The sequence below is a fragment of the Brienomyrus brachyistius genome, chromosome 3 (genome assembly GCF_023856365.1).
Source record: "Brienomyrus brachyistius isolate T26 chromosome 3, BBRACH_0.4, whole genome shotgun sequence".
Taxonomy (NCBI): domain Eukaryota; kingdom Metazoa; phylum Chordata; class Actinopteri; order Osteoglossiformes; family Mormyridae; genus Brienomyrus; species Brienomyrus brachyistius.
In genome coordinates, this window is record NC_064535.1 from 24,677,934 (window position 1) to 24,699,954 (window position 22,021).

At 45.8% G+C, this 22,021-nt stretch overlaps 2 protein-coding genes across 2 annotated transcripts in view; one reads left to right on the forward strand and one right to left on the reverse strand.

Annotated features, from left to right (window-relative positions):
• The window catches only part of fbxl13 (F-box and leucine-rich repeat protein 13), a 28,998-nt gene that overhangs the window by 5,541 nt on the left and 1,436 nt on the right, over nucleotides 1–22,021 (reverse strand). Inside the window, exons 3-15 of the mRNA XM_049007350.1 lie at nucleotides 21,718–21,775; nucleotides 21,440–21,507; nucleotides 20,883–21,037; nucleotides 20,065–20,174; nucleotides 19,713–19,814; nucleotides 16,334–16,429; nucleotides 16,054–16,189; nucleotides 6,317–6,369; nucleotides 6,097–6,197; nucleotides 4,988–5,117; nucleotides 2,593–2,691; nucleotides 1,127–1,247; nucleotides 273–435 (exon numbers count right to left, since the gene is read on the reverse strand). Coding sequence (XP_048863307.1) covers nucleotides 273–435; nucleotides 1,127–1,247; nucleotides 2,593–2,691; nucleotides 4,988–5,117; nucleotides 6,097–6,197; nucleotides 6,317–6,369; nucleotides 16,054–16,189; nucleotides 16,334–16,429; nucleotides 19,713–19,814; nucleotides 20,065–20,174; nucleotides 20,883–21,037; nucleotides 21,440–21,507; nucleotides 21,718–21,775 — 1,392 coding nt within the window. The remainder of the gene's footprint in view (nucleotides 1–272; nucleotides 436–1,126; nucleotides 1,248–2,592; nucleotides 2,692–4,987; nucleotides 5,118–6,096; nucleotides 6,198–6,316; nucleotides 6,370–16,053; nucleotides 16,190–16,333; nucleotides 16,430–19,712; nucleotides 19,815–20,064; nucleotides 20,175–20,882; nucleotides 21,038–21,439; nucleotides 21,508–21,717; nucleotides 21,776–22,021) is intronic.
• lrrc17 (leucine rich repeat containing 17) lies at nucleotides 4,692–17,190 on the forward strand. The gene is made up of 4 exons (XM_049007351.1): nucleotides 4,692–5,047; nucleotides 7,383–8,208; nucleotides 13,816–13,971; nucleotides 15,027–17,190. Exons 2-4 carry the CDS (start codon nucleotides 7,467–7,469, stop codon nucleotides 15,485–15,487), a joined length of 1,359 nt encoding a protein of 452 aa, XP_048863308.1. The 5' UTR covers nucleotides 4,692–5,047; nucleotides 7,383–7,466; the 3' UTR covers nucleotides 15,488–17,190.

Here is a 22,021-nt window from a genome sequence, read left to right on the forward strand (position 1 = left end):
TCGCCTGGCAAGATCACCCGCCTCTTTAGTTACACACATCTCTCATTGGTTTTTAAACTAGCACTTAGTGGTTTCTTGTTCCAAAAAAGTATTCAGCGTAAGTAGACTTCCAAGAATGTGTACAAAATAAACTTTAAAATACTTTCCACTACTTTTTGAAGCAAAATCTCTAAATGTATTTGTTTCTCACCCTGACTTTTATTTGATTTCTTCGTTATCAGTTTATATAGAGTAATAACAATTCAAAAGATACCGAGGGCCCTGATTCATACCTCCTGCAGTCTGCAACACTGAGTGAGGTCAAGTTCTTCAGAGAGCCTATGGATCTCATGCTGGCATCAGAGAGTTGTGGGCAGTCCACCACATGGATGAATCTGAGGCCGGGGCAGTTCCTAGTGAGATGTCTCCAGCTGCCGTCCGTCATTTGACTATTGCCTAAGGGTTTGGGGGAGTCAGATACAAAGGCGGTTCATGCTGTACATCTCGACAGCTGAAAGCCAGTCAGGCCTCAGTGGAGTCATGCTCAGATCAAAGTGAATCACTAATATCAGAGGAGGCCTTCTCACACATACTGCACTCTCATCATTGCAACTGGAGAGCAGCTGTACCCTGCAGAGAGATGGACTGTGAAATGTGAAAGAGCGTGTGTTTAGACATGCTCAGAGTCCTATCTGATGCATCGTGAACCATGTTCCCACGATAGACTCCATGATCAGCAACTTGTCATCACAACACTAAATTAGCTTTCTGTAGGGGCTCCTTAGATTGGTCAATGGAGCGCCTGAGCCCCAGCTTTTATGTCACTGTGCGTATTAGTTTACTGATACCCCTGTGGTCCCTGTGGTTCACCTGTGAAATGTCCGATAAGGGGAGCTCCCTAGTCCTAGAGAACATCTGCTGTGTGATGTCAGACCACTAGCCCGTGTACCGCACTAACAGCAGATGTCATCGGCATAGTTCAGGTCCAGAAAATAAAACTCCAGACCAAGATTTTGTTTCAACCAATCAGCTGAGTACTCTGTGACCGCGACTCTTTATACTCAACTGGTTGGCTGAAACAAAATCTTGGTCTGGATTTTTACTTTCTGGATCTGAACTGTCCACCCCTGATCGGCCTGATGCTTACCTTCAATCCTGATCCACTGCAGCCGGCACCCTTCAGCGATGGCCTTAAAGGCGGTGTCGGACAGGTGGGGCGTGTCTAGGAAGGAGACTGCGTTCAGAGAGGAGCACCTGGAGACCATGACCTGCAAAGAGGGACCCGATGATTAAGCAGCTCCTCTCATCATTCTTCACAGTTTGTTTATTAACGTCAACGGCAGTATTTGGTGCCTGATGCAGATGCAACGTCTGGTATGTAAATGTCAGGGAATTCTGAGAAGATCTAGAATTTCTGTCATAAACATGGTTTTTAAATCTGTTACATAAGAGGTCTGTGTCTTTTTTCCTAAAAAAAAGATATTTTTAGGTCTTTCGCCCTAAAAATCTAGTCAAGACGTAGTTCATCTGGCACATGGTGATGTCGATCCTCATGGTGATTCTTAAACCCAGCGCTGAACACCTGCAAATTTAAATTTTTATTTTGTCTTCGTGCTTCAATTCATAAATGGCGTTTTTAATAATATTATATGATAAATTGTATTTATGATTTAGCTGGTCTCACAACGGGCTGTGGGCCATTTTCAACCAGAGGCGTGGGTGTGGGATCTGTCTGTCCCATCTGTACCAAGAACACATGTAGCTCAACAAATATAGCATGGCACTAACAGTGGAAACATCGGGGGCTGAAATCTCAGAGAGTGCACATAAATCGTAACCCTTCCCTCGTAAGTTGCTTTGGGTAAAAGCATCAGATAAATGTACCACTTGGAGCCCTACAAAGTATTCTTGCATAACGAAGCTTACAAATGGAACACAGGCCAAAACAATAAAGGGGGAAAAAATCACCTACATTTTATCTGTATTCCTTCCTGCCAAATCACTGTCTGCCACACATTCATCCTGACTCATTCATGTTTGGTACCAATGAAAATGACTGATGTTTCCTGAAGGGCTTCCTGTCTGGCTTTTAAGGATGTACCTTTACATTTCATTTACATTTAACAGTGACTCAAGTATTTATGCAGCTGGGTGTTTTACTGGAGCGATTTCAGTTTTGCTTACGGGTGCTGGTGAGATTGCAAATTCATGTCCTCAATCACCACACCACCTGCTGCACCACACTGCTGGAAGGAACGCTCTGTCCCAGGACATGGCTGACACATGCACATTAAACAATATCATGGCCTTGGGTACTACTGATCACAGTCGAGAGATTGCATAAAATTCCACAGCAAAAGATGGTACAACTGGTGGCCCAGGAAAGGACACAAGTACTGCAAACCAGACCTTCGGAGGTGCTATCTGACATGGCAGATACTAAGGGGCTTCTTCCTAAACACATCCCATACCAAGGGAAACTGTTTAGTAATTAAACTGCAGTTTCAGTCCTCAGAATGAAAGTTCCACTGTACTTCTGACTCCGTCCTGCCATGTAAACATCTAAAATCATATTTTGCTAAATACGTCTGGCAAGATGCAAAATCCACCAACCAGCACGCATTTGTCCACGATAGTCGGCATGTCATTGAGCTCGAAGTGCTGCAGCTGGCTACACCCAACGGCTACGTCCCTGAATCCGTCCACCGAGATCTGCGGGAGAAGAGAGATGTTTGCTATGGGGGCAGGTCCTGAAAACGGCGATGACAATGAATCCCTCCCATGTGCCAGTGCTCCTCTTCACATCTAATGCCTCATGACGGGACAGATGCTAAAAAACAGAGGTGGAGATTTCAGGTACAGAGAGTACAAATCCAGACCAGGATTTTGTTTCAACCAACCCGTTGAGTACTCTGTGCCTGTGACTATTTATACTCAACTAGTTGGTTGAAACAAAATCTTGGTCTGGATTTGTACTTTCTGGACCTGAAATCTCCACCTCTGCTAAAAACAAACACTGAGAACAGGACTGGCTCGAGTTCTTCCCATGACTGATCATGTCCAACCTTATCGTGCTGCAGTGCACGCTAATGAAAAATGGACTTACTGATTGTTTAAAAGAAACTTATTTAACTTGGAGAGCAACACGGTTTTTCCCCTGGTGATAGAAACCCTTCTGATTTTGGTTCATTACTCTGAAAACAGACGCTCAGGTTTAATTAATCAATTACAAGGACATTTAAGACTGCTGTGGAGTTATGTAGAAGTATAGATGCCTAGAAAATCTATAAATGAAATGTCTAATTCCACGCTAACTGCCCTAAGCTGTTCAGTTACACTTGGGCATGGTGTATTTAATAGATAAATGAAGTGTAGTGATTTATGTGGATCGATTATTTTGTTTATTGGCTGCCATAAATAATTCAAGCTCAAGGCCTTGAGTCATATTTGCACACTTGCTTTGCCATGTTATATATTTATACAGGACAGCACACACGCATTCCTGATTCTTCACCGATTTCGGAACAGATTTTTCTGTGCTAATAATGGCCCAGTTTGGCAATCGGCATCAATTTTCCGCAAGTATAAAATCTAACATTATAGAGCTTATTCTGGAGCAGTGGATGACAATTATCGACTGATTAGGACAGATGGGACATTGTTTTCGGCACAGTCACGTGTTCAGACAGTGCAGCACACACAGCCATCAGTATAAATCCTGAAGTAAAATATGGTTTATTAAAACATATTTTCCATTGATCCATCTGTCTTCTAACCGGTTATCCTGGTCAGGGTCTGGGTTAGGGTTTTTTTATTTATATTATTATTATTATTATTAGCATTGCAACTTCATCTGTAAAAGAAGAGCTTGATCCAAAGTCTGTGGATGCAACTATTTTTATATTTTTAATTTAAAGTGGATGCGGATCATTTTTAAGTGATGAGGATTTTTACATGATCAACAGGACTTTTTCTGTTAACAAAATCAATACAATAAAATCCATCCATCCATCCATCCATTGTCCAAACCGCTTATCCTATTGGGTCGCGGGGGGTCCGGAGCCTATCCCGGAATCAATGGGCACGAGGCAGGGAACAACCCAGGATGGGGGGCCAGCCCATCGCAGGGCACACTCACACACCACTCACTCACACATGCACACCTACGGGCAATTCAGCAACTCCAATTAGCCTCAGCATGTTTTTGGACTGTGGGGGGAAACCGGAGTACCCGGAGGAAACCCCACGACGACATGGGGAGAACATGCAAACTCCACACACATGTGACCCAGGCGGAGACTCGAACCCGGGTCCCAGAGGTGTGAGGCAACAGTGCTAACCACTGCACCACCATGCCGCCCCTACAATAAAATCTTTTCGGGAAAAAAAAATTCCGTATATCCTTGAGTTCGTGTGTAGTTCAGGTCCAAAGGGCTTTAAGGTAGGTGCTAACATTTCCACGTGGCCGTATGTATTTATAAGCATAACCCACCCCCCACCCCCCCACATTGGTTACCTCGGCAACAAAGTCTGGCCAGTAGCTTGTGTGGCTAGTGATTAACAATGACACGCTCCCTGCAAGTCAGACTCATGGAAAGGCTAGCCAGGAGCCTGAAGGCAGCCACAGCTGGAGGGGGGCGAATGTGGGACAGCTCGCTTTGGGGGAGGGGGGTAGGGCGAGGTGGAGAGGGAGAGCGAGAGAGAGACAGTGAGACAAAGACGGGAGGAATCAGAGAAGAAATGAGACAGAAAAGGGGTGAGACAGGAGGAGTAGAAATAGAGGAAGAGAGGGAGACAGAAAAGGACAAGGGCAGAGAGAGAGACTGAGAGAGAGAGAGCGAGTCAGAGAGGCAGGGAGAGAGAACGAGCGTGTAACTTAAGATCAGCGCAGCCCCCCAGCCCCACAGTGTCCGTGGCAGGCAGCAGGCTGCTCTCTCTCCTCTAGACGCTGGCTCCTTGCTCATGACAGGACAGGGCGGGGTGCGGAGTGGCACGGCGCGGGACCCACCTGAGTGCAGCCCGAGAGGTCCAGGTGGACGAGCCTGTGGCAGCCCTTCCCTGTGGTCAGGTACTGTAAGCCTCTGTCCGTGAAGTTTCTGCAGTAAGCCAGGCTCAGGTACTGCAGACTCAGACAGCACCTAGACAGCGCAGGTCACAGGTCACAGTTCACAGGTCACAGTTCACAGGTGTGCTCAACTTCTCCAACATGTTTTTTTTTTTGACTGGTTGGACAGATGCATGGCACCACGACACAGAACGCATGGCGTTTTACAGCTGAAGAATTGCAGGGATGCCACTAAATGTCACAGTCCCGCTTTGCGCTGTGGGCTTCAGGGTCTAACAAGCAGGGTAAACATTAACAGAATTATGGGATTATTATTTTTTTTAAAGCGAAGTGCATTGCACTGTTAAGTGCCGTTGTGAGTTTGAAGCAGGCAAAACAAGCGGCATGGAGGAGGGGAGGAAGTAAATGCTAAAGACTTAGACTCTTAGACTGTCTGACCCCCCCACACCCCCCCACCATCCTAACAGTTCTCTAATTCGGATTTTCACGTTATTCACTCTGGAAAGGAATGATGAATGGAAATGCTCTGTGTTCATGACCTATCTCCCTCTCACTCACAGAGCGCAAATGGTTTTAATTACGCGCGGGGGCTGTGCAAGGTCTTTCTGATGAAGGCTGTGGAATCTGGGGGGGTGCTTTTTTTCCAGACGCAGAGAAAGCCGGGGGGCATTCTGGATGCTGGGTAATCCTACGGTCATATTACTTTGGGTTCTGCCGGTAGAGGCTGTGCTCTTACTAAGTCTTGCAGAAATTCCCTGTTTTTTACATGTGCTGATGAAATCACCTCTCTTGGGCTTACAAAAATTCGTCCCGCTGACCCCTTGCTGGGTAAATCGCATCTGTCATGGATGACGTTTCAAGATGGTGTTGTTCAAATGATGCGTCTCTCCACCATGCCGGTGTACAAAACAGCCACTTACCCATTCAAAATGTATCTGTAACATGTTTGACAATACATTTTGCTGATTAAACAGCAAACATTTCATGTACGTGGACATAAATCTGAAACCACTTAAAATGCAAAAGGGCAGTTACTTTTGGTGAAAAATTACCTTGAAAGGTTTCTAATGGTGGTATCAGTCACAGCAGTGTGAGACAAATTCAGGTAGAGCAGAGAGGGGCAGCCCTCTACAATCACCCTCACAGTTTCATCCTGTTTTAATTAAAATGAAAAAAGAATAATTTTGGTTAGCAAAACAATCCAGTCTGAGGAAAGAAATAAAAGTGGGGCATCGAAATGTCTCTAAATACTTAGATGGTTGCATCACTTACATTTACAGCTTTGCACTCAGATATATTGAGCTCCAGCAGGTTCCTACATTTGGCTGCAGAAGGAGACAAAAGCAAAAAGCTTAAGAAACTCCACAGCTGAGTAGGACGCAGGGCTGTTCAGCACCGCCTACAATCGGGGAGGTGCTCATTCCGAGGTCCCTCCTAGAACGGGGTGGGACCCCTAGAGGAGGCCTTGGGCGAGGTTAAGACCAGGATGCATTCATCCCAGCAGCAGGTGGCACGGAAGTTACTGAAGTGAACCGCAACACTACAGGTTCGGAGCCCAGATGCCAGAATTGCTGCCGCAGCTCAGATTGAAAAAACCAGCTGTATAATATGGGCCAAAGTTTGGAGCTGCAGACCCCATGAGCCCCCCCGTTCGATGAAAGCAATGTCCAGCATGTCTTTTTAAGTGATGACAATCCCAACTCTGAGTCAGCTTATACTCACAAGGACTCTGCTGCCAGTTCTGAAATCACGGTGACTTCACAGAAGGAAAAATAATGACTGGCAAGTGGCTCAAAACCCCCACATGTCAACCGCCTACATCACAGCTTAGCTGTCTCCGCCTAATTACTGTACATGATGCAAAGCTATAATCAATGTGCAATCTGCACGGACAGTAATTATGATTCAGCAAGTATTATCCTATTAACAAATAGCCTCATTGTGCATTTAGACATGCAAACAAGAGTTCCCCGGCAAAGCTTGCTAAGAAACGAGTAGTAACAGTTGTTCCGATTACAGGTTACCTCTGGAGCAGAATGGAGGCAGCCTGGGGGTCTCAGTCTTGCAGGAAGCAACAGTCTAGAGTTTAGTTAAGCTCATGGCACGAATCCATAAAGTCACTGCTGTGCTCAGCGCCGCTAATGACCAATAAACTGAGGCAGCCCAGATGCACAACTGTATGAATGTGCCAAGCTTTGATGGAGAAGGGTCCTTCCAGATTAATCACAGATACACGCCGCTTACAAGGCACCCGAGCACAATGAGAAGGTGCTTCATAGGAAGCTGGAGGTTCATAGCCTGCCACCCGGGTATAATCTCTCTCTGTCGCTCCATGCAGGGTCGCCACAGCGATAACCAGCCTTCGAAGGTACCCGCCTTGGGCCCACTCACCCCGCCCCTAGCTGCCCCGGCCGGCCGGAGGATGCGCGTGACTGTGGTGTTGTTAGTGTTCCTGCTTTGGGGGTCCCCCGTCGTTGGGGAGGCCCGGCGTGGAGCGGGGCGAACCAGGGCTCGTAGCAGGGTGCGGCAGGGCACCGCCAAACGCTTCGCCGAGGAGTGCGTGGAGTACACAGAGGCTGGGGAGCGGTACCTGGATTGCCAAGAGCGGAGGTTGAGTGCGGTGCCGGCTGGCCAGCACAGTGATGTACACCACCTGCTGCTGGCCCGCAACCAGATCCACGTCCTTCCGGACGATGCCTTTGCCCACTTCCCCAACCTGAGGAGCCTGGACCTCCAGCAGAACGGGCTGAGCCGGGTGTCGCGCCGGACCTTTGCGGGACTTGCCCGGCTCACCACGTTGCTGCTGCAGCACAATGGCCTGCGCAGCCTCGACGAGGAGACACTCTTGCCCCTGACTCGCCTCGCCTACCTGCGTCTCTACGACAACCCCTGGGATTGCCGCTGCCAACTTGACAGTCTGGTCAGGACCCTGCAGGTGCCCGGCAACCGTAACCTAGGGAACTACGCTGAATGCGCGGAGCCACACACGCTCAGGGGCCACAGGTTGAAGAGGGTGAAGCCAGAGCGGCTGTGTTCATCACTGGAGGATAATGCCCTGCAGCAGCCGGAGGGACCAGACACGAAGACCACCGGCAGCGTACAGCACCCCTACACCAGCACCGCATGCAAAACCGACATGTCGCTGCTGGACTGCCGTGACGGAGGTGAGCATTACTGCTTGTCTTTGATTGGTCAATATCAGAAATTTAATAAAACCTGCAGCCTTAAAAGAAGTAATCGAACAGCAGTAATCGAACAGTCCACTGGACATGTTTACCAGAACATTCCTGGGGATTATGGGACAAATGTAATGAAAGATATTGCTTGGATTATGAGGACTGTGTGAGTTTTTGGTTCCCTGACAGACGGTCATTGGCGGTCTCACCTCAAAAACAACAAAAAAATGGATTGAATGAGTTCTGGAAATTTGCTCTTGAATTGTTAATAAAAAATATAAAATCATGGGTAATTATGAAACCCCATTGGGTCATCAGACAACTGAGGTGCTTATATAAGAAGAGAGTCAAGGACAGGATGCTTAGTGGGTACATGGGAATCCACAGGTCTGTAGTGCACAGTAGCTGCTCTGGCACACTCAACCTGCACACTCAGCATGGCACACTCAGCCTGCACACTCAGCATGGCACACTCAGCCTGCACACTCAGCCTGCACACTCAGCATGGGACACTCAGCCTGCACACTCAGTCTGCACACTCAGCATGGCACACTCAGCCTGCACACTCAGCCTGCACACTCAGCATGGCACACTCAGCCTGCACACTCAGCATGGCACACTCAGCCTGCACACTCAGCATGGCACACTCAGCCTGCACACTCAGCATGGCACACTCAGCATGGCACATTCAGCCTGCACACTCAGCCTGCACACTCAGCATGGCACACTCAGCCTGCACACTCAGCATGGCACACTCAGCCTGCACACTCAGCATGGCACACTCAGCATGGCACATTCAGCTTGCACACTCAGCCTGCACACTCAGCATGGCACACTCAGCCTGCACACTCAGCATGGCACACTCAGCATGGCACACTTAGCCTGCACACTCAGCATGGCACACTTAGCCTGCACACTCAGCATGGCACACTCAGCCTGCACACTCAGCCTGGCACAGTGCGGATTTCTGCTGGGCTCCCCGAGCCAACAGGCACAGCTGATGTGTATGAGTGGGGTTCTGTACATGTGGGAATGTGTACATAATGAAAAATAAACAAGTGATAAGGAATGTGAGCAGCACCAGCCCTGGATGCTCCCTCATGCTGCTTTTTCAGCAACACAGCTCATTCCCACAGGAACCTTCATCAATCTCTAGCTTGTGCTCATAAGCACAGGAGGTGGCTGCTGCTTTTTAACATGAAACTTTGCAACGGGTGCCTGTCATCTGCTGTGGCCAGCCTGTGTGTCAGCTTCATACAGAGCTGGGGCATTGGAGGGTTCAGAACCGAGCTGAGTAAGAGTGAACGCAGTCGCTTAATCTAGGCAGACCCAAGACGTTCACAACCTCACACAGGAGAACAGAGAAATGCACTGTGTTCCTCCAGTCTGTCAGCTCTCTCAGCTCTATCTACCTAGCCATCATCTGCAATTTATCATGCATGTCTCAGCCATAAATATATGCTAGCACACATAAAAACCAGTGCAGCTGTAATTTCAGAAACAGCAGCTTCTCACCGGACACAGCTAGAGAATAAAAATCTTGGACTGTTTCCACACTGATGGCTAAATGCTGCCGTGGTCATTGAATTTGCTGAGCAGACACGTCGACTGCGTCAGCCTGTATTACCTGTACTGGCTCTCAGCCGGTCGTGGTTTTGGCAGCTAACAGGTGACTGTTAGGGGCTTTACCGTTAGCTTCTGCCAGGGTTTGTCTCTGGTTCCCACATTGACAAGAAGTGATGGATGCCTGCCTTCACCCTCCACCACTAGGGTGGGGTGGGGGAACAGCTGGGGCTATGCGCAGCACTGGTCACCAGCCTTGCTGCTACCAGCGACACTGGGAAATGTGGGTAAGGATGCTATGGCTATGATGAGAAGGTTGCTGGTTCAAAGCCCAGGGTCAGTAGAGTGATTTCATCGTTGGACCCCCTAGCAAGGTACTTAACCCCCAATTAAAGGGCTTTAACTTTGGCTGGAACATTGGGGGGGGTTGAGGTCTCCAACCATTACGGGAGAAACATGATTATTTGGGGGGTTGTATTAGCTGGTTTTGATTTATTGTGGGGGGGGGGGCTACAACCTCCCCATCCCCCCAGTGATTTACGCCCTTGCCCCAATTGCTTCCAGATCTCACTCTGTTTTCTCAACCGTATGTCACTTTGGACAAAAATTTGCACAAAAGCATGTAACATTAACAGCAAGTAATGGCATACACAGCAAGTAACATTACAGTATATGGTGATAGTGTAAAAGGCCCGTGCCAGTTTTACTGCTCACAGATGCAGCAGGGATCCTGTGGCTGGCGGAAAATGTCTCCTTCTCACAAGCTCTCGACAGAACAAAAGCAGACTGTCAAGCACGTCTGCCAAAGTCCAGCAGATATTACCGTGGTGACCGCGGATGTAGATATGATGTGTGGAAGAAACGCAAAACTTTAAACCTTAGTGACTTTCAGCTTTCGCTGCAGCTGTAATGGGTGAAACGGTTACTGCTCCCTTGTCAGTCTTTACTTCAGAGATGATGTGCAGAAATACGAGGCGGCTTCGTGGTGCAGCCGAACTAGCAATCACATAAGGCGTAGCGGCAATGCTGACTTTCAGGGAACCTGAAACGGGACGTGTCCTGATCAGTGTAAAAGAATGCCGCAGCTCCTAATACGAATAAGACTGTCAACTGGTTGTTAATGGATAAGAAAGACAACAAAGGAGTTTGTTCAAGGGATCATCTGGAAATGTACCTCTGGTAACGGACTCCAGTGATAGTGGCAACATGGGTGGTTGCTACTTTCACTCAGAATGCATGTCCCCACGAGAAGCGTGGGAAACAGACACTGTTGTCACATATAAACCACATTTTAAGTTAGAGAAACTTCTGGGGATGTTTACAGTCTATTCATTTATCCAAAGCACCTTACAAAACAGGGAAGGGTTACAATTTGTCAGTGTTCCCTGGGATTTGAACCCACAACCTTTACACTATTACTGCAAAACTCTGCTTCTCGAGTCGCAAGAGCTTCTGAGCATGAATGATAAGTGGAGCGGTGAGAGAGCATTGACTCTGCGACTCAGTATGTCAGGATCCACAGCTCCCCAGGGAAAGCTGTTTGCCATCCTGCGTAACCGCCAGTCACTCAGGCACCCTTGGTTCATTGTCAATGCCAGCAAACAGTCAGAAATTATGGCCTGTGGTCACGCACGAGGGACGCTTCTTTTATTATTTTCCATCTATGTGAAACTGTAAATATAGCACAGCCAGACTGGCTTTGAACCCCCAGGTATACAGTGGTTTTGAACGACTGGGTATGCAGTGGCTTTGGACATCCTGGGTATGCAGTGGCTTTGAACCCCCAGGTATGCAGTGGCTTTGGACATCCCGGGTATACAGTGGCTTTGGACAACCCAGTTATGCAGTGGCTTTGGACATCCCGGGTATACAGTGGCTTTGGACAACCCAGTTATGCAGTGGCTTTGGACATCCCGGGTATACAGTGGCTTTGGACCCCCAGGTATACAATGGCTTTGAACCCCCGGGTATGCAGTGGCTTTGGACATCCCAGGTATGCAGTGACTTTGGAGATCCTGGGTATACAGTGGCTTTGGACATCCCGGGTATACAGTGGCTTTGAACCCCCAGGTATGTAATGGCTTTGGACATTCTGGGTATACAGTGGCTTTAGACATCCCAGGTATGCAGTGGCTTTGAACCCCCGTGTATGCAGTGGTTTTTGACATCCTGGGTATACAGTAGATATGGACCCCCAGGTATACAGTGGCTTTGAACCCCCGGGTATGCAGTGGCTTTGGACCCCCAGGGATATAGTGGCTTTGGACTCCCGGGTATGCAGTTCTCCTTCATGATCTTGGAACTTTTTACCAAGGGGAGTGAAGAAGAAAAAGAAAGGAGAAGGGGATGTAGGGGGGAGGTGGTAGAGAAAAAATGAGGTCCTCCTTTGGGGAAAAAAAAGTCTTAATTATAGGCTCAGAGTTTATTTAAGCATAATATCCGTCCAGCACGTTCCCTCCCTCCGAAAAGCTGCTGAGCAACCAGAATCCACACACCACCATGGGCAATACTTCAAGTTCTAATATAACTGGGGGTGCGTTTACCAACAAACACCGCTCCCCCCTTCCAAAATGCCTATGCAGCAACCGCAGAGCCAGTGAAACACCAGTTTTCTGTAACGCAATCTGCCGCACACATCAGGGCTATATGTCAGTCTGAGCCTCAGATTGCTCACTTCCTCACTTCTCCCAGGATAAATAGCAAATGTAAAAACAGCCGTGGCCAAGAGGCAGCCACGAGAGGAGAAATGGGAAGCATTTCTCCATCCGGAGATTCGATAATGCACATTGCATGTGTTGCATAGGGTCAGACAGCATACAAGTGCTTATGCAGCTTAAACATCCCAAAATACTTCAGTTGTTAGACGCAGCGGTCAGAATGCTGGTCAATCCTGCTGCCATATGCTGTAATATGACAGACAGCCTGGCAGGATCCATGAAGATTCCAAACTGTGTCGCGTGGTTGCATACACAGTCAATAGATATCATGGCTGATCGCCAAAAGATGTCATGGCACACTTTGCAATACATAAGGCAGTGTACTGTAAGAATTACGGTAACACTTTGCAATACATAAGGCAGTATACCGTAAGAATTACGGTAACACTTTGCAATACATAAGGTAGTGTACTGCAAGAATTACGGTAACACTTTGCAATACATAAGGCAGTGTACTGTAAGAATTACGGTAACACTTTGCTTGAGGGGGCACAAATAACCTCTTAATATATTAAAACTCTTAATATATTAATTAACCAAAAACTAAGTGTTAGTTACTGTACATATTGATTCCATGTTCATTCATCATTCATAACCATTCATGTATTTCATGCAGTTCCTGTATTTGTTCATGATTTGTACTTCATTACTAACTGAGTTACCAAGTGTTACCTGAATAATTTGCTTTGTAATATCAATACCTGGACCCCCGTGACCCTGCATAGGACAAGCAAGTAAGGAAAATGGATGGATGGATGGCAATATTTATATTATTCATAAGGACACAATCCCTGTGCTTTACGATGTAAAATTTTGTTTCAGTAAAAAAAAAAATCCTAACCCAATGATCAGGATAAACAATCAGAACATGGATGGACGAAATAAACAAAGAGGAACATATGGAAGATAATACTAATAAAATAATGTGAACATTTAAACCTTTACATTATTAGCTTTTTATTTTAGGATGCTTTTGAAAATTTTACTACTGATCAGTATTAAAATCAAATTTATTACACTTGACGACAGCACTCAATGTATTCTTTGTTCATCACAGATGTCTGGGAAAACTCTTGGAAATACTTTTAAAAGTGCGACTACAATCTGATTTCACATGTGCTTCAATCATGTGGGAGTTCCTCAGCTATTCCAGCCCTTCCCAGTCACACAAAGAAAATCCCACTGAGCGCCAGCTGGGAGAACAGTTACACTGGTTGTTACTTTAATGCTTCAGCCCCAGAACATGCTACCAGATCCGTCTGTCTGTGCGAGGCATTGACCCCCCCACCCTTCCTCACCCCCCACCCCCCTACAGAGCTGATGAACGTTCCAGTGGACCTTCCACCATACTATGTTAATATCGACTTGTCCAAAAACAACATCAAACATCTCAGGGCTAAGATGTTTTTGGGCTCCAAGGATTTGAAATCGCTGAACCTCAGCAACAACGGCCTGGAGCTTGTTGATACAGGTGAGTGTCCGTGCAGGTATGTATGGGTATAACAGAATATTAATATAAACTTGATTAATAAATATATATACTAATAAATATAAACCTGGGGCACCAGGACCTTACAGAAACCGCAGCATCCATAACCACAGGGGCATTAAGTGCTTTCAGAGAGAGAGCCTTCCAAATATTAAATAGGACATGAGCACTGCAGATTTAATGATGTTCTACATTCTGTCAAAATCCAAGGAGGGATGCATACAAAGGGAATTCCATTCCCAAAAAAACTCAGATGTCAAGAAAGATCAGATCTAATTTTAAAGTTTTTATACTCCAGGCCACGCTCAGGTCTGTACCGTGGTTGAAAAATATACACAAACTTTTCCTTTTACCAAAACTAGACAAGTAAACTGCATTACTTTAACCCTCTCCAAGGCAAACGTATTTATGTCTTTTTAAGGTATTTCAGCAGCTGACTTCTGCATAATATGGCAGATACCAAATAAAATTGGCAGCTTAATGCTTTCATTATTGTCCTGGAGTTGTTAGCTGGCTGTAGAGAAAAACAGAAAGAAACATTTAAACTCTAAGCTACGTTGAGCCAAGATGAAAAAAACTTGCTATTCATCCACAAGGGCTATTTCCTTTTTTGTGGAGTGATGGACAGTTTGGCTAGAAGAAGGATGGTAGGTGCAAGGGATGTTCTCAATGACTTCTCACAATATTACACCTAAAAACTAGCAATGGCCAAATAAGGCTTCATGAACCATTCGCTGTATTTTCTGACACCACTAGATGGTGCCCTCTGTCCAAAAAAGGGCGCAAAGCATGCATCAATGCAAACAAAGAGCACCATCTGTTGGGGTGACAAAATACGGCAAATGGTTCATGAAGCTTCATTTGGCCATCACAACTAAAGATTCCTTAATAATCTGGGGGTAATGCTGGGGGGAGCAGCCTAAAGTCATATTAAAGTACAAACCCTCACTTCAGATCAGCGAAAGCCACACCCAATGGTAATGTGTACCACACAGACTATAGAGGTGACAAGTGTCTATCCTTTGTTCACCTGACAGCTGCCTTTGCTGGCCTGCTGTATCTTCGGGAGCTGGACCTGTCCAACAACAGCCTGCACTATATCCAATATGGTGTCCTGGAGGATCTATACTTCATTCGAAGGCTGGGGCTGGGAGGAAACCCATGGGTGTGTGACTACAATATCCACTACCTGCTCTACTGGCTGAAGCTGCACCCTGGCGTTCAGCACTCTGGTCTTATCTGCCATTCCCCGGCCGAGTTTGCCGGGTGGTCAGTGCAGGAGTACGTCAGGACCTACAATGAGGACTGCCCCAAGGACAGAGTGCCGGGCCAAAACATGGCGCCGGACCCCGGCACCCAAAACACCAGTAACCAGGAACCCAATGCACTAGAAGTTATGGGTAAAATCGGCCAATACTCCAAAGACCAGCTGCCAAGGCCTTTGAGGGCCTCAAAGAGATATGTCCCTGTCAGAGTTAAAACCAAGCGACAAAACTGACAGCTTTTACAGAACTGCCCTTTTTGCAGGATATTCTAATTTGGTCTGGGTCCCATGACAAAGTCTTTTACATTTTTTTACCCTAGCATTTTTTTTTTTTGGGGGGGGGGGGGGTTTAAACTACTTCCTTGTATCCCGATTTTAAATCGTTTAAGGGTCTGTGTGGTTTCATCCTTTTTCTGTCAATAAACTGAGGAAGTTTAAAAGCCTCTCAAACAGCTACTTAGCAAATGTATGAAAGCGATCGAAAACATGGAATAAGTAAAAAAAAAAAAAAAACCTAACTGCAGATCTGACGAGGTTCACTGCTTTAATAAAGACCATCAAAGTTTAATATAGGGTGCGGAGTCAAAGATAAACAGGGAAAAGTGCTGAATCACACGTTAACATCTAACCATTACAGCAGTAATATTGTGGTATCTGGAGATTTACTTCAGATGGCTGCATGTCACAGTACCAGCACAGGATTTATTGGGCAGGGAAAGAACAGTTTGGCCAACCGGACTATTTCTGAGCAGAAACACATGCTGAAAAACTACAGGGGAGCTTGGAACTGCAATGCTTACCAGCGCACTCAAAGCTGGGCCACTGGAGGGCGCTACAACCTCGCATGTTCAGATGGACCACAAAGGGGCGATACCGCTGCAGGATTCGCACGGCCGCACTGTCCTCGACGTGATCTTTTTCCACAGAGAAGTTGATCTGAGCGAAAAGGGGAAGCAGAGAGATAAAATAAAACGTATCAGTCTCTTTAAGAAAGGGAGGAAAGTGGAACAAGGGAAACACTGTGACACTTTCGTCGTGTCTGAATTATAATGACCGGCGGACATATCACAATGAACTGACCTTGCCCCAGAGAGAGGACATCTGGGTGATGGCCTTCCATGAGTGGCTCACCTGGGCACACCTGAGAAGGTCTCTAACGGGCAGGTATTGGAGGATCTATGCACAGGACACAGGTTCAGTACTTTGCTATAGACCAGTGTTTCCCAGTCCAGTCCTTGGGGACTCAGGGTCGGTCCATGTTTTTGCTCCCTCCAAGCTCCCTGCCTGACAGTCCACATTTTGTTCCCTCCTAGCTCTCTACTGGGAGCTGTCTGTGGGTCCCCGAGGACTGGACTGGGAAACACTGCTCTAGACCTCAGTAAGTGGGGTAGTGGGGAAGGGGGGGAGGCTCAACTTTAGGTTGTTGGTCTTAACTGCATTTATGATCATGATTATGACCACCAGCATCAATATGTGGACATCTATTGCACATCCATTGTGTCAGTACACATTTCCTAACCACTACCATCCAGGACAGGGTTGTGGTGAACGTGAGGACTATAGCAGGAGTCACCAGGTACAAGGCAGGGGATGCCAATGCATCCCACGACACAAAACATACGGGCAATTTCAGAGATACCAGTTCACACACCTGCATGTCTGTGGACCGTGAGAGGAATCCTGCACAACGGAAGTAGAACATTGAGATGTTTTGGAATTTTGCAACTCTACACACAACACAGAGGGCGTGAAGCAGCACTGTTACCCATTAGTCTGACCACATAATTAAATATTATGTTTGACTATTTACACCCTCCCTTTAAAATTTTACATCCTATGAATTTGCTAAATATTTTTGATTGATGTGTTGCTACATGTGGGTCATTTGTATGAAAATCATGTTAAAGAACAAAATATACTTATACTTTAAACCATAAGGAATGATTTCTCAGATTCCTCTCCCTCCCCCCTTGCACATGGATTCAGCCTCTGAGCGCTGTCGTGCTTACGGACAGCTGCAGTTCCCACCAATGGCCCCCTCCCTGCGCTCAGGCGCCGTGGTGTACGACGCTCACAGAATCCCACGCACCCAAAGAAGCTTTTATTCAAACGCCAGCAGCAGAATGAAACGCTAGTTTTGAGCGAACGCGTCGTCACCGGACAGTGACATGAAGAGCGATGAAAGGCCTTTGTGCAAGTAACAGAGCCGGGTCTCGGGACTAATTACAATGCAAGTCAACAAATCTGCTGGCCTTAGTACTCTAAAAGCCCAACTCTCACGTCCTTTTAATGTCCAGCCCCGGTGGGAGTTCAGGTGCACAGTTCTCTATATTACATTGTTCTTCCTCTCCTGTTTTCATGGCTTTTGGTATAAACTGTTCTGTTTTGTTCCTCAGCAGTAATTCAGGCCTGAGGACTGTACAACAAGCCCTGTATCCACACTTGTTTTTTTTCCGTCCCACTTACTGAACAATAATGAATATTTTGTAGATTCCCCCCCCCCCCAACAGATTTTTGATCTTCCTTTTCATGCTTGACTGCCTTGACCATCACCCCACATTGCCTGAAAATGCAGAGATCTGCAATAAAATTACAATTTGCTGCCAAATCCTCACGTGTCACGTGTTTCTCATGGTTTGTCATCCCTGCACGTGCTAATAGAAAGACTTGGGGAAAAAAAATGCTAAAATTACATTCCTGGTCAAGGAATTCTCAATCTCCCAAATCCTTTCCCATATATAGCTAAATGTTTAAAGCAGAATGTTCACAGAGTATTACGTTGCAAAAGCGAACATGAAAATAAAGATGTGATATATTACACAGTAGGGCATAAGACAGATTTGCTGCTGGGGATAGGCTGCAGCCCCCTACACTATAAACAGTTGTAAGATGGATGGATGGATGGATGGATATTACAAAGTAAGAACAAATTTGGAGTGGGCAAGCAGCTGGATAGAAAAGAGACAAACTTTCACAGGAAAGAAAAAAACACAAAACACTGCTGGCTGAAGGACGCCTCATCTTTTTTCACTTTTATGACTCAGATCAGATGCATTTACATGAACATTTACATAAAACCCGATGAACACAGAAGTCGAATCTCCCACGATTAGTTAGTAAAGCGGGAGGTGAGGATACGGAAGCAGCTACGGAAACCCCTCGGTAAGTATTTGACTAGTTAACAGATCCACCATGATGTTCTGTTCCCTTCCCTGGCAGTTCCTATTGAGTTTATCCATAGTGAAGCAGTGGAACATCTGGCAATATATGTAAAAGCCATTGTTACCACAACAAAAAGGAAACAAAACAATAAATACAGAACAGTTCATAGCAGATGATGGCCGTTTTCAATCATTGCTAACCCCATATTAGAGATACCTGACTGTAACTCCACACAACTTGAGTAGGTGCGTTGTTCGATCCCAGGGCTTTTAAGATTTAAAAAAAATCACTTCTGCTCTTGTCTCCACGCACAACAGGGACCCTCAAAGAACGTCAGATCAGAGAATCCACTGAAACCACAGATGGGTGAGTGAATTGATGACCCCTCGACGAGCGAGGACACAGAAAGCATCAATTCAACATTCCTGTCATATGAATGGTATTGACAGAAAGCTACACAGTATGGTTACCACTATTCCCAAGCGTACACTATATTACATTTCACATCGATGATCTCAGACTCGGAAACTTATACAGGACAAACTTTGTGGCTATTCATAATGATGTGTCCCAGAAGCTGAACATTTATCCATTAGAAATAGGCAATAGGTTAGGAAACACTTCTTGGGGCCACTACAGTCCTCTTCTATAGACAGATAATCCTAGTGAATGGATTGTCAGCCTTGAACCTGGATGAGATGTGGGCTGAATATAATCTAACTCTGAGAGAAAGATCTGAGACACCCTTTGTTCTGGCTAACAAGGTGACCTGCGTCTGTAAACATCTCGTATGTGCAGTGGATTCCTGGTTGTTTTTGAAGGCCCTTTCTTTTTTGAGTGGCTACGGCACCATACGTGCTAATCTGATCATTTTAGAGTACAAGAGTAAACGGTGGATGTGCTTGGATCAAGAGTGAAGGGAGTCTTTAAGTCTGGGGGGAATCCTTAGTTAGATTTAAAAAAGTACACAATACACAAACAAAATATCCTGAATGTTATGTTTTTCAGGTGATTTTATTTGTGTACCAGATAGTAATTATGGGATCAATAAAGTGCATCTTAATCTTATTCTTAAAGTGGTGTGACTGCTGTCTCTCATTCAGATGCATTTTCTTTTGTTACTGTGTATTTTGATATTAATAAATGTCTTACTATTGACTACAATTGAGTCAACACCTCCACAATGTTTTAAAGTGAATTACTTGAACTGGAACGGGCATTCTCAAGACTTGCTATGGATTTCTCCCTGACATTTTATAACATCATTTACGCCAGTGATCTAGTGGGTTGGCTGTACCTTCAGTGCAAGTTTCCAAGGTAGCATGGACACGACGTCTTTCCAGTCCATGTGGGGGACCCCACAGCTGCCGTCTCTCTTCTCGCAGGGTCCTGTGTCCAGCTTTTACCCATCCATGGACAGGTCAACCAAAAACATACCCGAGAACATGCAAGCAACTGAGAAAACAGGACTAACTACACTTATGAAATACTTGTTCACTACACGTAATCCTGATGGAATGAGTGAATTACTATGCAGGTGGTAGGCAGGAGTAGTGTCTATATTACTGTGTGTTGCCACAGATTATTTGGCAATATAAAAGCTAATTAAAATAATGTTTTTTAGTTAATCTAAAATTTAATTAAAGCACCTTGAGATTTTCCTTTGTCTTCCTTGATTCCTGTGCGAAACGATGCCAAGCTTGAAGCACTGCTCTGCAGTGAACAGAATTCCAGACTCTTCTCAGTTTTCTGACTGCTTCTACGATATAAAACAATAATAAAATTACGAAGGATCATTCTAACCCAGAGGCTGCAGCCACCATTAGTAAAAATGCATACGCTGTCATGACAACTGGTTGTGGATTGAGGGTTTGGTAGCGTAAATCCGGGATGAGCCACACATTCACACACGTTTCTTGAAACTCAGAAAACAAGGAGAAAAGAAAAGGTAAAGTATTGTTTCAAGGCCTCTATACCTTCAAGAGCATCACTTTATGCTTCCTACCTTATCACCTTAAAGGGATTTCAGAAAAGCCAATCGAAAGCCTTCTGCACAACCAACAAATCATATTTACATAAAGTTTTCATGAGTCAAAACATAATCTTAATATCTGAACATTTAAAAACAAACCAGACTCATTGGTATAAATATGACAGCAACAGGGAATTTGGCACATGGTTTCACTATCTACGCATCAGAAGCAAATACTATATTTAAGAACTTCCCCAAAAATAAAAAATAAAAATAACCCTATCATGTGATTCTATTCAATCGAAGCCTTTGAAGATCGACAAACACATTTAAAAAAAGCAGACAGCTGTGGAACATCTGGATGAGCCCCAGGGAGGTTTAACTGGCCACCCACGGGACGTCCCACTGATTACGCCCCTCTGAGATGGCGTGCGGCTGTCTGGCCGCCGCTCCTACGTGTCACCCGGAGAGTGCCACCCGCGGGTACAGGCCCACCTTGCTGCCTCCGCCGGCGGACCTGCAGCCAGGTAGCCCATCCGTGCAACGCGGTCCGCAGGACTCTCTGAGAGTGTCGCTCCGCTGCACCGCTCATCTTCAGTGCCCGCTCCGCTGCCGTTTCTCGCTTTGTGCTAACGTACCCCCTCCAAGCTCTACTTACGAGGGGGGGGCATTATTTATTCATAGGGCAGGGGCACAGGGAGATAATAGCCCTCAACTCACATGGAGCACCAGCTTCAGACACTTGACTGCATGGACTGAAACACTACACTTACCTGCAGCAATGAGAACCTTTGACCTCATTTATCACTTTGTGTCAGTAACATCATGCCAGTTTAAGGTATTTTAAGAAACTAGCCATTACTGAACTTCACTGTCAGTCCCCTGCAAACCTTAAATCTTCCAAATTAAACTTTAGCTTGATGTTATATTCCACACTCCATAATATAATTATCTTATGTCTCAGTCTTTGAAAATCATTTAAATAATGAAAGTCGTGGAACATTATCATTATTTATATATCCATGCTTAAGTAACAATAGAAAAGCACTTACTTGAAGCACATTTTAGTTAATCGTTTTCGGCACCACGAGTGCGCCTTCTCAAACAAGGATGACAGGACCTGGCGCAAGAGAAAATGCTGTCATGCTACTTACCTCCATTGAACACGGCCTGCCAAATGGGACCCAGAATGTGAGACGAGACCAGGATTTAATACAGAGCCTGGACAATGGAAGGTCTGGGTCTAGCAGCCAGCTGGCCTGTCTAAACAGTTGAAGAACACTTGCTGATAAAGTAGATTCACCATGCCGACCATTAGCTGACCTCATACCTGGCTTCCACAAGGAGATCCCACAGATATCTTCTGAATGGAACAGACAGGAAGAGGCCTGCAACAAACAGGTATTTTTCATCCTTGGAACTCGGCACAATTGTGGGCCGTGTAATTGCATTAATCCCAGTTCCCAAAGCTATCGGTCTAAAGGACAATAATGACTGGAATTGCACAGCACAGATTACAATTTATGACTGAATATATTTGCACGTCAAGGAACGCTGCATTTAACACTCCTGTTTCTGGAAGTAAGATGCACTCACGTTGCACAAGACATAAGCAATTACAGGCCTGAACTTCT

What these genes read in the sequence shown, in the direction of transcription:
- lrrc17 (XM_049007351.1), top strand. Translation starts at nt 7,467, where the DNA reads ATGCGCGTGACTGTGGTGTTGTTAGTGTTCCTGCTTTGGGGGTCCCCC. An exon ending in GCTGGACTGCCGTGACGGAG is followed by an intron (nt 8,209 to 13,815) that starts GTGAGCATTACT and finishes ACCCCCCTACAG; the next exon opens with AGCTGATGAACGTTCCAGTG. An exon ending in CCTGGAGCTTGTTGATACAG is followed by an intron (nt 13,972 to 15,026) that starts GTGAGTGTCCGT and finishes TTCACCTGACAG; the next exon opens with CTGCCTTTGCTGGCCTGCTG.